Source organism: Artemia sp. Qi Xiang Cuo, chromosome 6 (assembly GCF_049724085.1).
Source record: "Artemia sp. Qi Xiang Cuo chromosome 6, ASM4972408v1, whole genome shotgun sequence".
In the NCBI taxonomy this organism is placed as follows: domain Eukaryota; kingdom Metazoa; phylum Arthropoda; class Branchiopoda; order Anostraca; family Artemiidae; genus Artemia; species Artemia sp. Qi Xiang Cuo.
The window spans coordinates 65,435,964-65,454,495 of record NC_142799.1 but is presented as its reverse complement, the minus strand read 5'-3'; the positions used below and the strand labels follow the sequence as shown (position 1 = coordinate 65,454,495).

General features: G+C 36.1%; 1 protein-coding gene across 2 annotated transcripts in view; it reads right to left on the bottom strand.

The window, feature by feature from the left end:
* Positions 1 to 18,532, bottom strand: part of sli (slit guidance ligand) — a 360,459-nt gene that overhangs the window by 70,397 nt on the left and 271,530 nt on the right. For both annotated transcript variants that reach the window (XM_089090917.1, XM_089090918.1), the window contains exons 23-24: positions 13,829 to 13,998; positions 3,584 to 3,791 (exon numbers count right to left, since the gene is read on the bottom strand). In XM_089090917.1, the coding sequence (XP_088947043.1) occupies positions 3,584 to 3,791; positions 13,829 to 13,998 (378 nt within the window). The remainder of the gene's footprint in view (positions 1 to 3,583; positions 3,792 to 13,828; positions 13,999 to 18,532) is intronic.

The window sequence follows — 18,532 nt, the reverse complement described above, 5'->3', positions numbered from 1 at the left end:
CAAATTTTAAACTCTCAAGTTTAGTATTCAACTGTTCCTGGAAAGTTCCTCTCAAATTCTCATCCTGGAGTCTACCAACATCATAACTTCCCGGAAGGTAGTTACCCTTTCGAAATTTCATCTTTAAATTAACCCTTGACACTACTAGATGGTGATCTTTACTTTTAACATCAATAACAGCACTCGTTTATACCATAATATCTTTTATTGATCCTGCCAGTCTTCGGTTTACTATAACATAATCAATAAGGTTTGCTGTCTTACCATCACGTGAATACCATGTTTACTTATGAGCGATTTTATGACCAAACACCGTATTGGTTATAACTAGATTGTTATACCTACAAAATTGCAAAAATCTGTATCCATTACTGTTTTCTTTTTCTACACCAAGTTTACCTAGGCTAGGATACCATCTATCCCTATTTCTACCAACCTAGGCGTTATAATCTCCTAGCAGAAAGATCAAAATTCTACCTAGGACCCTGTTTTTTTTTTCCTGTTACTGTAAGTAGAGTTCGTCTGAGTCACTAATATCTCTGTCAGTCGACTCTACAATGATATATACTACTATTACTGACACCCTGAATTTTCTAGTCATAAAATGAGCAATTAAGAGCATAGCTCTAAAACAAACAACAAATATAGATGTGATATCACATACCAACCATAAACCATTATTACTAAAATACTTCATGCTATTGGCAAAGAATCTTCAATAAGAACATAGCACTAAAACAAACAACAAATGTAGATATTCCACAGGTGACACTACATAGGGGTATACCATCTGGTTCTATGGCAGGCGCGCTTTTTTGCCTGGGTAAGGAAAAATAAGCGCCGAAACCTGTACAGGCAAGTGAGTTTCCCTCTGAGGAGCCCTGATATGTGGTGATTACTTGTGGAATATTAAATTTTGTAGAATTAAGGAGCTATGGCTTGGTTTTGGGACAACGATTTACACTTATTAATGCTGAATTTGCTCTATTTTGGACTTGATTTTTGGACTATTGGGTTGGATGTACTGTTTTGTTCTTGGTGATTGTATGGATGAGTAAGGTCTAGACCTCGTTCAAGTGCTCATTTATCTCAGATACTAAATTAGGAATACAGTTTTTTTTCTTGTTTTTAAACCAAGTAATTACCTGTAATACACTATAGATGTGACATCACATATCAACCATAAACCATTGTTACTAAAATACTTGTTATTTTAGCGTCGAAAGAAAAGCTTAGAAAATCATTGCTCGAATTCAAGGCCAGTTTCACAAAATAACCCTGGGTAGACTTTACAAAGGTTTTTTCGCCACACATGTCTTCTTCTTGGTCCCATTATGGAGTTTTTTCACACTATCTGAGCGTAAGAAAATTCGATCTCTATTGATCCGTTTGAGCAAATATCTTGTGCAGTTCCCGCTTTGGACCGTTAACCGGTACATTTCAGTTTTGATATTGTTTCAAAATGGACCTCCTTGTGGAGAGGTGGCTTAAGAGTCGCAAAAGTATTTTCGACGTTTCGATTAACTGTTAGTTGTGTTGTCTACGTAGTTGAGATCCTATTTTTCTCACGAGTTTTTTCTTGATTCTTTCTTTTTCTTTAATTTTCTCTATCTTTGTACTCCTTTATGTGCATTTTATGGATGTACAGAGGGGTCGAAATGGATTATTATTATTACTGAACAGATTCACGAGCAGCACTGGGTGCTTGCAACTTGTTGCCTCATTAAACCGTGAAAACAAATAAGCGAAACTCATTCAAACTTGACAAGGCTTTTCGTTCACAAAAATTCGAACACTACCAATCTGTTCATTCGCAAATAAAAATATACTTCAAAGGACGGTTATAATACATTCTTAAGATACTTGGTACCATTTATTTTTCGCTTATTTGTGCGGATTTTTCACCCGTGTCTCTTTTTTATGTTTGGCACCCGGTACTACCAAAATCTGCATAACTGTGTATGGAGGTCTTTGTGATAAAAATTAAATTCTCGATTTTTTTAAATATACATGGCTGCGTAAATTTCTACTTAAAAATCTTGGAACAATAATAATATTGAGGAAGACATAAACCTTAAAAAGAAAATAGGAACCCACTCTGTGCTGTTCAAAAATTATGTATCTTTAAAGTCATCTTTTGGTTATACCCGAGGCAAATTATAGTCACACTTGTAGATGAAATCAAAATTACGCACGAACACAGTGTCAATGATTTTTTTTCCATTCGTAATTTGTTGAGTCGAGCAATATTCAAGTTTTACCCGTAAATGTTTATGATTGACTAATCAGGGTGAAGATAAAATTTCGAAATTAGAAAAATTAGAAGCTTTGAAGAAGACCTTTCTTATCTGTATCACGAATCTGGCACAGAAACTACTAAGATATATTGGTAGGAGACAAAAGTTAGATGCAAATTACACTCAACCTAACGTTGATATATGCTATTCTAGACAATTTCTCGTTATTTCAATTTTGCGCTTCCCTTGCACAAGTGTGACGTTAAGATCAAGAAAGCATAGGTCATTCTTAGATCTTGTTTTTTTTTACCAGCAAGTGTGGCCCAAGACTGTGGCTTAAGAATCAATTGTAACATGTCTTCGCAAAGCTGGCTCCACAACAAGACTCGTTCAATCCTTTCATAGGGCGTCCAAAATTAATGCTATTTAAAACCTGTTTTTTCATACATCTTCCCTTTTTATCAACCAGAATGCCTATGGTTAGGCTCAAGCATCAGCTGCAGCGTGTGTTCAGAAATCTGGTCTGGTACCAAATCATGTTCAATACTTTTGCATGGAATTCAGAATTAGAGCTGTTTCAACTTTTTTTTTATGTTTTTTTTTTCAAGACTATTTTTTGTTCAAATGACATATAAGGATAAAGAATGAGTTTGGTATATCCTGGTACACATTAAAACCAATAGTCAGATTGCATTTGAAGTTGGAAATAAGTACGAAAAGACTTCTATTTTATTCTTATTTTTCCATATTTAAAGAGAGCCTTCGGACAAATACCATAAAGAGTGTGCGTCTAGGGGCGGGGAGGGGGGCATCTACCACAACTTGTGCACATGTACTATTGTTGAAGTGGAAGGATTCCTTCGATTCCAAATTTCGCTTTTTTTATTAGTTTATTTTATTTGTGATTTCACTATTGTAAAAACTATCAACAATTATCAGTAAATTGTAAACCTACTAACGGTAGATTCATAATTAAACAATTATTCCAGTTAAAGTAATTATTCTGTCAGAAAACCGCATAGCATAACACAAGTAGGGGGCTTCTGGGCCCATCCCAATCACACATTTTTCATTTACCTTCATGACTTTCATACATTAAGGCTTTAAAAATATATAGATGCCCTCATTCACATGGGGCCTTCACCCAATCCATTTACATGAGATTTGTAGTGCATGAGCTCAGGCATTACTTGCAGCGTGACTCCACAAAGCTAGTTCCACAGCAAAACTAGTCCAATCCTTTCAGAATTCAGAAGTAGTGCTATTACAACTTGTTTTCTGGAACTATTAAAAAAAGAATATTTAACAATTATATTGAAACAAGAATAAAAACTGAGTTCACTTACCAGTATACCCCGGTGTACATTTACATAAATAGTCAGAGGAGCCTTGAGGCTGGAAGCAAATTCCATTTTGACAGTCATGCTGTTGACACGGTGAAGTTTGAGGGTATAGCAGAGAGACCATGGGGGTAAGCTCACAATATTTCCCAGCAGTCTCTGGTGGACATTTGCAGTGGTATTCATTGACTCCGTCAACACAGGTTGCACCGTTCTGGAGAATAAGAACACTTAAATTCTCTTTATAACAGTTAGACATTAGATAATTTGATAAGAAAATTTTACGTTTACCCACTTTTCTGGCCAACGTCAACATAAACGGGAAAATATAAAACCAAACAGAACCAAGTAAGCTGCGTAAAGATATAAAACATTATAGAATAAATCATAACAGCATTGAGATTGTGTCTAGGGGCCTGGGTCTGTACTAAGTACACCAATTCATGAAAAAACGTACAGGAGGGGGAGCCAAAAGTATTTTATAAAGTTGATGAGGGGTTGCATTTTCAGTTTTTTTTTCTTCAATGTATACAGGCTAAGTTAATTTTCAATGAAAATCCAAAAAGAAATTTTAAAAATCTAACAGGGGGCAACCCCCCCCCCCACTTGACCCCAGCATGCACAATTTCTTACGTATCTCGACCTATCAGCAAAGTTGAGATGGCAACCTAAAGAGACTTCAGGTCATCTAAGACCAGGATTTTACCCCCCTCCATGCTGTTTTCCGAATCCGCTAAATCCACATCAAGGAGAATCTTCATATTAGAATGATTTTCCCTTTATCTAGCAACAATACTGATCAATTCTCAAAACATTCCTAAATTGTAAATAGCCTTCAATGTAAATTAAAGTCATACAATAAGGAGGATTTCCTCTTTTTTCTTCCACTACACTTATTTAATTTCAATTTAAGAGCCTCATTCTGCTCTGGAGCCTTTATCTACCTTTTTATCTCCCCAAAGATCCATTAAGAGCTCCATTAGCCTCATAATTGTAAACAGATCCTTTTTTGTTTTTTTATTTGATACTTTAATCTTCTCCAAGATTGACTTAATAAGTGGTGTTAATTTAATTATCTGAAAAGGCAAATTTTCCTCCATTATAGTTATAAACAACTCCGGAATTAAGTTTCAAAATAATTATATCTGAAGATTTGAAAATATGTATTATATAATTTTAAACAATCAAGGATAACGGTATATATATATATATATGTGTGTGAGCCATAATTGTGTATATTTGTATATATGTATGTTCTCGAAAACGGCTCCATGTTTTTTTCCGGAAAATTGGTATCTTGGGATTTTCTCGCATAAAAAAGCAATCTAGATATGTCAGAAGTCTGAGAAAATTCGTTAAGAGCCTTAATTTTGGTTTTTGCAAATGGCGTCATGTACTATGTTAGTATATCATATAAGCATTTCTTATAAAATCATATACGCATTTTTTTTATATGTCACGCACAGCATAAATATGATTATTAAGTTTCCAACGCAAAAGTTAGTTATATGATATAATGTCTGTTGAAAGGTCCTAAAAACGAAAATTTGCAGTTGCAGTTACTACATATGATGATTCCTTGGAACCAACACCTGAGCTATCAAACGTGATAATATATGAAAATCGACACCCTGGAACATCGATTGTGACAACACCAATACGGAAAAATCCAAAAACCTGTAAAAAATTAAAATTAAGAGAAAAGACACGTGAAGTTAGAATATATGCGAATCCGACAATTAAAGCATTTTAAAGATAAAAGACACACACGTTTATACACAAAGCGGCGGGGTTTCAAAATTAAAATGAAGAGCAAAGACACGCACAGTAAGAAGACATGCAACACAGATCACCTAAGAAAGTCAAAAATTAAAATGAAGAGCCAATACACACGTAGTTATAATAGCAGCGGCAGATTGTTAAAACAGCGGCGGCTTGTTAGAAGACATGCGACACCGAGCATGTGACCAAGTCAAAAATGAAAATGAAGAGCGAAGATGAAAGTGGTTAGAACACACGCGACACCGAACTTGCTAACGGGTTAATGGAAATCAGCATGGACAGCGCGAATCAAAACGTGTCAAAATTGAAAATGATAGCGATGATAATTGGGTTTGGGATTTTTACACGGATAATGTCATCAATGCCTACCATACCTTTGAAAATCAAAAATAAATGTATTTCATATGTATTTGCGATATGTATTTCATAATGACGAAAGATAAGCCGAGGTATAACGAAGCAAACAAATTGAAAATGATAGCAATGATGATTAGGTTTTGGATTTTGACGTGGATAAGGTCATCAAGACCAACCATACCTTTGTTAAAAAGAAAAATCTGCTATATGTATTTCATAATGACGAAAAATAAGCTGAGGTGTAATGAGGCAAGAAAACTGAAAATGACATCGGTGATGATTAGGTTTGGAATTTTTACATGTATAAGGTCCTCAATGCCTACCATACCTTTGAAAATCAAAAATGTGACTAGACAAATCGCTGGAAGGAAAGAAGTTTTTATCCCACCACGTGAACCATTAAAAGAAACAAAGGTTTGGCGATATGTCTTTCATAATGACGAAAGAAAAGACAAGGTCAAAGCAGAAGTTTTTGTCCCACCACATGAACAATTAAAAGAAACAAAGATTCGGCAATATGTCTTTCATAATGACAAAAGACAAGCCGAGGCAAAAGTTAAACGTTCAATAAAATAAAGTAATTTTACAAAGGAACCACTTCTAATTTAAGGTCCATTTAATGTCATGACATCAAGAAAAGGCTCAAATTGTCTGCGTCTAGAAGACAAGCGACAGTGAGAATCTATATATAGAGGCCTGCCGCGTAACAAGTGCCGGGGTCCGGCGGCAAAGCCGCCGTTCTTCCGGTACTATATGCATATATGTATATATATATATATATATATATATATATATATATATATATATATATATATATATATATATATATATATATATATATATATATATTTCTCATTGTGGTATAGAAGTTAACATGGGAGGGATGCGTTAAGTTGGAGAAACGCAACTAATTTGTTTTTCCCTAAAGACTTTTTTTCAAAAAATACATCTTTTCAAGTGAACTTTTTTCTGCGATAAAAAAAAAAAAAAAAAAAAAAAAAAAAAAAAAAAAAGACCGCATTAGTAAATTAGATAAATTTCACTTAGATAGAACCGCTCTTTTATAAGAATATATGTCACAAGGGCCGAGGACGACCATGACAGGTAGTAAACTACACATATTATTTTTGTCTCACCTAAGGGTGACAACAGGAGAGGGCAAAGGGGGTTACTCATTTAGGAATCCAAAAATAATATACAGTATTATTTTTTTTATATTTAGTAGAAATATAGCTCTTCCCCGGACAAAACGGCTTTTGAAAAGCTCTTACTTAAACCTTGACCTTAGGGCCCCTCTTCTCAGAACAATTTTACAGGTCTGCAATTTTGAAAAAATATAATCGTATTTTGCCTCCTCCCCAATAAGTGTTCTCTGTACCATATTTCGGTTCTGCTGTAGCCTGCTGCCATGCTAAGTCTAATCCATGTATCCCTTTGTTTTTCGTACCAGCGTTGGAAATTACAATAAGTCAACCAAATCAACCTTCTTCCAGAAGGAACAGTATATATTTTAAATTAGAATGAACTAAAATCCCTAACAAAATGAGACACAAAATTGTCAGTAAATGATGGTGTTGTGAAATGGGAAAATGAGGTGAAATTAGGTAATATAAGCTTCTAGTGAGGAAATCACTAGAAGCTTATCTCCGGGGGGGAGAGGCCAGACCCCCAGCCCCTCCTCCTATGTACGTTCCTTGTGTAACAGATAATGGTGTACATGAGATGAAGGCAATAATGCACTCATCCTTTAGGGGATCGTAATCTCAACCCATTGAGACTACAGATACAACCCTTAAAGAGACTGAAACATTTTCTGAAGGTATCAGATTTGCCACTATATTTTTTTGGACTTTCAAAGAGTGTGCGGGGGGGGGGAGTTGAACATCTGATTTAAATACATTCTTAGACCACACTGGCTATACATGACAAATGAAACTCAGAGAAGAAACAAAATAACAAAATTAAAAATAAAATCAAAAAGGGTGAAAACACGAGGATTTTGTCAGCCAGTGGCGAACTCTGGCTGACAAAATCCTCGTTTTTTCACCCTTTTTGATTTTATTTTTCATATTGTTAGTTTCTTTCCTCTCTGAGTTTCATTTAACATCTGATTTATTACTTGGCCCTCTTTTTTGTGTCTGAATTTACCCAGGTTCTTCAAGATTTGATCGCATTCTCCGTTGCCGGTGGCTAATCCTATAGGAGGAACAAATTTCAAACTTAAAAAAAATGAAATTTACAAAAGAAACTACATAAACAATCTCTGTTTGAGAATTAAACAGCGAACGAGACCATGACACTGTAACTTGTGTAAACAACCCATGCATAAGCATTGGGATTACGCCCCTTTTGACAAACATTTGAATTTCTCTGCCGTTGTTTAATCGAAATAGGTAAAGTTGACCTTTTGATAACTGTCATAAGTTGTTCGTTTATTTCTCTTGAGAATCATTTTTTTTTTCTGCGAAGCTTTGTAATCATTCCGCGTTTTCCAGAATATTTGCCCTTTGAAATACTTTTAACAAAAAGGAAATAAATACTACAAAGTAGATAATCGAAAGAAAAGAAACCTTTCACGATTTAAAAAAAAAGACTTTCCACACGCATATCCTTATTTCGCTATCGAAAAAGCAATAACTAATTTAGGCCTTTCTATCACCCAAAAAGATATCATGCCGACAGAAACATCACGCAAAATGAAGACTTGACATGTACAAAAGAATCGCTTTCTTTTGCTAAAAAGATATGCTGGAATTAATCACTGTCAAAAGGTGGGAATCGAACATGGGGTTTAATGACATGTAGATTAATTGAGATGGAACAGCACCTATTCTAGCTAAGTTATAGCAATGGAAAATTCGAAAGGGACTAAGATCAAAGATCATTGGACAGGTAAGAACACGAATATTGACATTGACAAAAACTGACAAAATGACAAAAACAGAAGGAAGGCTTTTGTCAACCTTAAATTGAAACAGAAATAAGTAAAGTAGATTTAAACCTGACGAGAATATAAACTAAAAAAAGACGAAATGAAGCAATATAGAAACGATAAAAGACAAATATGAAACTCAAAAGCGAATAAATGATAAACAAAAGACTCGAGACGTCTATATGTACTACCAACTCACTAGTTTACACGACAAGCCCTACTTCCTCAAACTCAAATATTATGTAATTTTTGGGGAGGGAGGACTTATTTAATAGCCTGTTATTTTCCTGAACTTTCCAGAGAATTCCAAAGAAGCAAAATAAAGTTTCAAAAGAATTCGCAATTTACTTTTTAAAACGAAGGGAGAGTGATGGCTACCCTTTAATTTAAATGAATGCTTACTAAAATTAAAAAAAAAGAGGGTTCTTTACCCAAACACATTTTCACAAACATCAGATGATATCTAAAATTGTTAGTCAATTCAAATAGCAAATCCAATTGAAAAAACAAGCAAAGAAAATTAGATAGGGGAGACCGGCTCAGGTTAGCCACAGCCCAGGTTCGTCATTTGCATTTAACTAGGGAGCCATCAATGGATAAATTCTTATAATTTAGCGTTTAAGTTGCCATCTAGTAGCGAAAGTTTTGATGTATCCAACTTTGAGTTGAACCCCGTTTTCCAGGTTTTGTATGGTAAGTTGATTTTTAGGTTTTGGAAAGTCAATTTTTGTGTTAAATAAAAATGAAAAAGTTGGTTTTTAACGTAAAGGTAAGAAAAATTTTTTTTATGTCGATAGAAACGTCTGAGACTTAATAAACTATTAATGATAGACATTTACCGCCATCTACGATAACAACTGGAAAGTCCTGCTTTGTCTCCAAAGAGGGAAAAAGCCCAAGCTCGCCACCAAAAACAAGCCCTGATTCGCCACTCTAGGACTGGCGAATCTGGGCCTGGAGAACTTGGAAAGGTAAATTTTTGCAACATATTTCATTGATATTTGCTTCATATTTTCTCAGATACACTCGATGAAGAAACAACAATCCCATATACTTTAGCCTGGAAAATTCTGTATGGTTGTATCAAACCTTGCCTGGCCCAGAAAAAATAGCTTGGTGAGAAAACTAAAAATAAACTTAAAATAAAATAGCTGGTCAGAGCTCCTGTAATCAAAGTTTTTGTAAAGAAACAGAACAAAAAAACGGCTGCAAAAAATTTGGAATACCACGGACGAATCTGAGGGGATATGTCACCAAGGCTGATAAACAGGATGTTGATATTGAGCTTCTAGCTCTCTCATTTTTCTCAACACTTTATTCTACAAGGTAGATCTTTACAGAAGAACAAGAAAATGCTCTTGCTAAATACTTTCAAGTCGTGTGACATACGCATTAAGATTCAACACCGCTTGAAGTTTGTCAGCTTGCTTGCAGTTATTCTCTTACAAAAGGACTTACCATCCCAAATTCATGGACAACCAAATCAGTGACAATGAAAATGCTGCAGGTGAAGAATGGTACCGCGGTTTTATGGTAAGATACCCACACATTTCAATAAGAGCGCCTGAAGCAACCAGTCTCGGCCATCCAACTGCTTTCAATCATGTGACAGTTGGGGGATTTTTTTGAAAATCTTTGTGGTGTGTACTAGCACGACAAATACAGCGCAGAATATTTGAAATGTAGACGAAACTGGACTATCAACAGTCCACAAGCCAGGGAAAATTGTTGCAGCAAAAGGACACAAACAGGTAGGCAAGGTAACGTCAACAGAAAGAGGGCAGAATATTGCTATGTGTATTTATGCAGAATATTACTATGTGTGCAGTTATGAACCATTTTATCAATCATGCAAGGCCGAGTAAGGCTAATCCTGTGCTTCTAATACTTGACAATGACATTAGTCGTTACAGTAGTGAATTGCTTGACTTAGCCAAAGAAAATTGAGTTGTCATGCTCACTGTTCCGCCTCATACAACGCATAAGCGGGAACCACATGACAGGTCAGTTATGTTTTCTTTGAAGGTTTTCTACCACAGGGAATTTATGACTTTTATGACAGAGCATAAATGCGAGAATATATCAATGTATCACATCTCTGAGCTTTTTGAAAAAGCGTATCCCAAAGCAGTGACCCCAGAAAACACAATCAGCAGTATTCACTGCACCGGCATTTTCCCTTTCGATCCCAAGATTTTCAAAAATCACGAGTTCCTTAGTTCATACGTCTCTGATTGACCATCAACTTCGAACCACGGCACCGTGGAACCTCCATACCCCATTGCTTCTTCTGCTGTTGATGATACGTCTAATCAGCCCACCAACCATGAGAATGATACCCAATCTTTCTCAAGATTCTCTTTACACGGACAAGCTGAAAAAACTTCTCTGAACTAGTTGATGTGTCTCCATTTCTGAAAGGGTTTCCAAGAAAACAAATAAGACATGCAGTGAAAAAAAGACTACCAAAATTTTTACTGATACTCTTGTGAAGGAAAGAATCCGCCAGGAAGAGGAACTGAAAGCTGCAGAAAAGAGGAAAAAGAACAGAAAACCCAGGAGAAGAAGAGTTTAAAGAAAGCTAAATTGCAAGAAGCAAGCAAGCTATTGTTTCTCGAGAGTGAAATTGAGTCTGATAAAGTTGAGAGGCTTGACGATGAGAGTGAGGACAAGTCTTGAGCTAGGAGAAGATAAGGAAGATATGGGAAACAAGGCAATAAAAGTCGGTGACTTTGTTTTTGTTGGACTTACAGGTAAAAAGAGTGCTAAGTGCTTCTTTGCTGCAAAAGTTTTGAAGGAATATACAGTTGAACTTGATGTTCTATTCTTGAAGCGCGTAGAACTAAGCAAGTTTGTGCTTACCGAAGAAAAATCGCGTGTCTTAAAGCCCGAGGATTAGGTAAGCCCCCAGTCTCGGGTGGGACTAGAAGACTTGCCGAAAGGCTGAAGTTTGGTGTTGACCTTTCAGGATACAAGATGCGTTAATAGGTAGTAGTGTTCCATCTATTGAAATGACCGTTAACAGTCAACTTAGCTAGGATTTGATTTAGAGAAAATGGGTCTTTGAGTAACTACTGTCCTAAGCCTCTTTATTTTTTGGTTCTGAATTATGTCAGACAATTAAAAATCTGATAAACAACAAATTCTAGGACTAATTCTAGAGGAGTAAAAGCTTTTCTTTACTTGAATTAAGACGGTGGCGAACGTGGGCCAATCTGTGGCGAATGTGAACTGGGGTGGCCTCGTTTCGCCACTTTCGGACTACATCAGTGTAACCCATTTTTCTCCTACATCCAGAAACATTGGTCGTCAGGAATCTTTTTGGAGATACCCCAAACATGAATATATACATGGCAATTTTCAGAATGATTTAAAGTTGAAAACTGTGTTTACAAAAAAAAAAAAGACCAGAAAAGTGGCGAACGTGGGCCGGTCTCCCCTACTCTTAACAATAAAAACTAGACGGTAAACAAATTTAGTTTAAAGTTTGAGATTTCTGGTATTTCGTAGTTCCTTTTTCTATATACAAATTTTGACTATTTGGTCAGTTTTGGTTAGTTTATCCGGTATGGTTATTTGGTCAGTTTTTATTTGGTCAGTTTCAGTTGTAGTTTTTAGTGAAATAATTTCTTTTGCAGGTTGGCGAGCATAATCAACAAGTCTAGTTTGCACAAGACGCAAGTATCACTATTTTGGGTAAGTGCGCTTGCGTGCTGTCAATGCGCATGCACATGTATGGGGGGTATTAGAAACTGTACCGGAAGTACCAAATTCAAACTAGAAATATCGTAAGAATTTAATCGACAAAGGGTGGTTTTGATTCATTTGGTCACATTGACATCAGTTCATCCCAGTCATTTTGCCATTTACTTAATCCTCTCAAATTAAGTCATATTCTTCTCCTTCATCGTCCTAAGCTGAAGTAGATAATGTGAACGAAAATATACCAAAGGTAAAGGGAGTCTGAGCGAGTCAGCAACGGCAACCTTCATAGCGGAGCTGGAGCACGGCCATTTTACTCAGAAATAGAATTTTATGTGGAAAAACAGTTTGATTTTAAGCCCAGAGACACATTTCGCAGCTTTTTATATTTACTATCTTTGACCTCCATTCCTTGCCTATTGCTTTTGAACTCCGTTACATTACTTGTATCCTCATCGAAAATCAGTTTGTCCATTTGATAGACTATATTCTTAAGGTCAGGTTAGTCAGAAAGAGTCAGCAATGAGTCTATTCTCAGTACTGCTGGAAACCAGCCACCCATTCCAAACATCATCAAATACAAACAGGTCATCAAATACTGGTGTTTAGGCCACGTACAACGTGGCCCTGACAGTATGATATTGAGGCAATGCCTAAAATGTTTCCTCTTGCCGTTGTAGAGGAAGAGAACTCAAAGATAGGAATTGTTCGGCGGATTCAGAATATATGGCAGACGTTGGAATCAGAAGTGGCGCTAATTCGTCGAGCCATCAGCTTTGGACATACCCTCCTGGAGCGAAACATGGCGTCCGATCTCAAATAAAGAGTCAAGGGCTAGGGACTTGAAACAAGCGAAAACAAATAAGCGTATATTAAGTAAGTAGAGATTCGGGATTCAAAACAAGAAAGCAGCGTATAAGTGCAATCGAACCAGACAAAAAAATAGTTTTCAAAAATTAATTAAACCAAGAAAAACGGGTAACTTATGTAAGAATTATAATAAATCACGGGATAATTCTGTCATCAAAAGTTATTAGCATATGAACATGTCAGAAGCGCATCCAGGATTGTTGTTCGGGGGGGGGGGGGGTTACTAATTTATTTTTTTAAGGGGGGGGGGTTACATAAAAAACCTCAAAAAACGCATACAAAATTTGTTTATGTCCATTTTGTTACGTTTTTACAAGTCAAACAAACATTTCGGGGGGGGGGGGTTCCAACCGGGTAGCCCCCCCTTGATACGGCCTTGGAACATGTATATAATTTTAGAAAAGGAGTTAAACACCCAAATACAGTGCAACCGTTATGAAAATCACCAAAAGTATCAGTTCAACTGTTTTTGAAGACTAGTCACTCAACGTGATACATATGAAAAACCGTTATTGATTAAGTACATAGTAAATCTGTAACAAGTAAAATAGAAATAAATAGCTTTTTAGGAGTCATAACGATTAAGCAGGAAATTAATACAATCATACCTGACAAAGGTTATTCAAACAGTCGTCCACGTTAATTGTACAGTTTTCTCCGGTAAAACCCTCAGGACATGCGCAAGTGTAATGTGTGTAACGATCAATGCACTCGGCGCCATTTTTGCATGGATTGTGCTCTTTAGCACAAAATGGAATTTTCTTTTCACAGTAATCACCTAAAATCAATAACTATGTATATGGCAGTAAAACTTAATTGACAATAATAATTTATATCATAGCATTTACATTTGGGTTTGCCTTCTGAAGGTATTGTTCAGAACAGCCCTCCATCTCCCAAAAATAATTAACAGTAAATATTAACAATTATAGAAATTAAAAACAAGTTACAAACAATATAAAAATTAAATATATAGGGAATAGAATAGATTCTGGTTTATTTTCTACGCACCAAAATAACATGAAGTTATGCAACGTAATGCATACAATGGCACACAATTTAGCAAGTAGGGTAAAAAGAGGTTCATAGACGTCAGTTCAGATGCATATTTTGTATATCATTCATACATTTGTATATTTTGCACCATATTTATATTAATAATATTATAGGCTATCATATGGTTATATTATGATCATATCATATGAAAGGATCTTCTTCTGATATTGCTCAGTAGGACACTCCACCGAGTCCACCCCCAAAAAAACTGATGGCCTAGAAATACACCGCTTCATATTTTTCGATTTCCCATCCCCTCTCCTACAAAAAAAATAAATCCTCTGGTATCCAGGGAACATCCAGAGAAACGAGTCCTAACTTAAAATGATTTAGTATCTTGCTATCTCATGTGATTCGGAGCTAGCTTTGTATACAGTTATCCTCACCTTTTTTTGAAGAAGTGTCGGCAAAAAAAAAGAACTGTTAATAAAAATAAGGACATTAGGAAACTCCGCCTCCAAACAAACTGATGACCTAAAAATACACCTTTTCGTATTTTCAAAAACATAGGCAGCGTTCCAAGGGCGCACAGCGTTTCAGTTGTGCTCTAGCAAATCACACTAATGTAAAAAAAATTGAACAATTGACATATATAAATGATTTGACTAAAGTATGTAACCTAGGGTAGACCTTTGTATCCATCCCCCCACCCCTACCCAAAATGTTGTGTTCCCTTAAAATATCCAATCTCCTCAACATACATCGTGCGTTTATATCCCGTCAAGTGCCTACACAACTGGCGTAATTTAAAGTTAAAGTTGCGTAATTTAAATTTAATACACGCAATGGCATAAAAATTAGCGAAAAATAATAAAAATAGGTCGACAGTTGTCATTTTAGGGACGTCCAGTCTAAGGAAGAAGTTTAGAATAATAACTTAATTTAACAGTTATGTAACTAAAGTCTATTATGACAGAAAAGAATCTAAAAAATCAAAGCCAGGAAAAAGAAATAACAATATTATTTTTTTCTATTCTCATCTACTTTTTCCTACTTCACTGTCAACTTCATCCATATTAAGATTTTTATTTAATAGTAATTGCAAATTAAAAACAGGAGAAAAAATGATATCACTAACGTAAATCTTAACGCCATTTTTTGAGACTTTATAATTTTCCTTTTACTTGAAATTAATTGACTGGGAATAATATAAATTGAAAGCATATTTAACATTTTCTACGGGGAAGAAAAGGTAAGGCTAATAATGGTGATGTGGGATAGGGTAGAGACTACTGAATAAGTCTCTACCTGACCCATAATTCAATTTTTGAATAGGCATACAGATCTAGATTTACCAATAGGTCCACTAGGCCCGGGCTAAGGGGCGTACAATGCCAGGGGGCGCAGTAAATCATCACTGAGTGATTTTTACCTTAACAAAACTGGGCCAATGTTATTTTTTGTCAAAGTGCCAGGTGCACTCCTCTGCCATGCTGCCTATTCACAGAAAAGTGATTTTAAAACAAAACAGGAATTCCATAGCCACTTACAAACTTTCAGATTTCTCCCGAGAATGGCGGCCGAGAGTTCGGTATCACCTCTCTCTTTTATTACTTATGGCTCATCAGCTGCGTTCTGTTCAGTGCTTCCACTATCCCCAAATTTTCGAGGACTTTCCCGAAAATCTCGCAAAAACACAGCGGCAAAAAGGCTTAGGCCTAGGAGCGTCAAAGCTTTGATCCCGGCCTGCGTACATATATGAAATTTTGGTTAAAAGGAGTAAGAAAAGGCAAAAAATAGTTAGTTTTACATTCATTTGCTTCAAGTATTTTAACACAATAGCAATATCGGTATACAATTCAACCTTACTCTCCTTTATAGGACACTTCAAACATCATCATGGAAAAGGCAAAAGCTGGGGGGTTACCGGCTTTCAAAGATCGAGCATACCACAATGGGTAAAAGTGTTCCAAGCATGGCAGGAGCAGGCACTTTGAGATGTACACCGGGGAGTGGAGAATTGGTAGCCTCCGGGTAACAAGGGTCATTTTTTTCTGCCAAGTCTCTTTACTGCATAAGAATAAAAAAACAGCCGTGCCATACATGAAAATGAATTTTGTTCTCATCTAATGTCAGTAAAATAGAGCAAAGTTGTAATATCTCAAGAGGAAAGTCGGTATCCCTCAGGAGAGAAATGTTGTCTAGTCTTTCCCCATAAACTATCCGGTTTTAATGAGCTGGCACTGACCCTTTCTCTCACACGTTCAACAAGTTCCATCGCTAAACCAGAATAGAACAAATGTAATCTTTCCAAAAAAGATGAGCAATGAAAGGGATATTTTCCCACGGCTCTATCTTATTTATTTGTTAATTATCTCATTTTTCAGGGCAAGATAGGAAAATAAATTTAGCTCCATATTAACTTTTTTTTTCGTTGATATTACTTTTTGGCTCGTTTAAAGCAACGCTAGCTAAAATCAGTTAAAATAAATCAAACCGTGCAGAAGTGAAACTGACCAAGTCCGTAAAACGAACATTCAGGAACAGACCTAGAGCAAAATCTTGGGGGGGGGGGCAATGCAACAAGGGCGCAAATAAGAAAAAATCTTGAGAGGGCCCAAAGTGACAAGGGTGCCAATATTTGACAAGTTTATTTGAAAAAAGAGTGAAAAACAGAAAAAAACAAGAATGAGGGCGCCATAATTTTTTTTGTTTGGAATGGGGGGTCCCCCGCCCCCTGGATCCGCCACTGCGAACAGTGGTGGAAATTTAGAAATAAAATGATTTTTAGTTTGATTTAGATGCAACAATCCTCTGACTGGAAAAAATATGACTGTTTTTGGTACATAGCAGGGTCTATAATGTGGAGTTTAAAAACATGGAGTTTATGCACATGCAAGGGCGTCGTTGGGGGGGGGGGCAGGTTCCCAGAGAAAAATTATTACATATTCCATGCCCCTTGACCATCCGGATATATACCCCTCTTCCCCCCCCCATAAAAATGCTGGAGATTCGCCCCAGTGCATATGAATGCGGATAATGTTCTTACACAGCTGTGATACTCAATAAAGGCCGGGATATGGTACAACATGGTGGGGAAGAGAGTTGAGTGTGAACCTTTATCAGAGTCCTAAATAGTATTTTACATAGTAATGTATAAATAAATGCACCAAGAAATTTAATGGGCTACGAAAACACAATAGTTTTATTTTTCAAATACAGCATTCAGGTTGTGTTTAGAAAATTAGCACTATTAGGATCATAGGCAAAACGGAATCAACAATCCAGATAGAAAAATTACCTGGATGGAAATAATTAACTAAGAAATAACAAATTAACTGGATAGAAAGTTAAAAATAATAATAAAATATATAGTCGAAATAAATGCCTCACATATCTTAAGATGGTTGTTAGGATCAAATCGGCGATGCTACGACTAAACTTAGGATTTGACATTTTCACACTTCTGGGATAAATGCTAAAACCGATTTGCCAGACTGTTCTCAAAATGATCTTTTGCCCAGGTGGTTCTCCCTTTGAGACCAGCTTAATAGACGATTTTTGGCAATAATCTCGGAAATTTTAAAATTTCAGGTACAACAAATTGGCGGGATAGCCAAGGGAGTCACGTTTGGGGGGACGCTCCCTTCAATATATTCAGCCCGTTGGTAAAAAAAATTGAGTCTACTAAACAGTGGTGTAAAATGCCATAAGCCGATGGAAATATATGACGATGAAAGATAATCTATGAAAGAAGATTAGTCAAGTCGACAAAAAAAAAAAAAACGTAATTGTAATAGCAATATCGCCAAAATCAGTCGGTAAAATCCATTACTCCCTCATCCCCTAAACATTTTGGCTAGTGACGCCTCTGGATGTTGCGACAAAATGTAGTAATATCAACAGAAAATCGGCCTTGAGTCCAAACTACAGTACTTCATTTTGGCCAGGGTTGCAATTTCCTAACCTACACTTTAATATCTTAACTAGTTTTAAGTCTGAATGTCGAGAATGTTCTTAGGTTACTCTAGTATGGTCATAGTCAAATTAGTTTTTAAAATTATTATTCAGCGTTTAATAGTAAAACAGTTTTTTAGTGTTTTTTTAGGTATCCTCCACTCTCTGCCACCTAGTACAAATCTCGGGGGGCTGCTTGGTCTACCGCCATGCAAGACAGACATTCGTCATACCATGTTTCTTCGCGTCGCAAAGGGCAAACTTCCTCCTCATATGGCATGTACTATACGGCGTGCATAATTTCTGACAGGGGCAAACTCTTGGATTTTTCGATATTAGTTATTATTTAGAGGAGATAT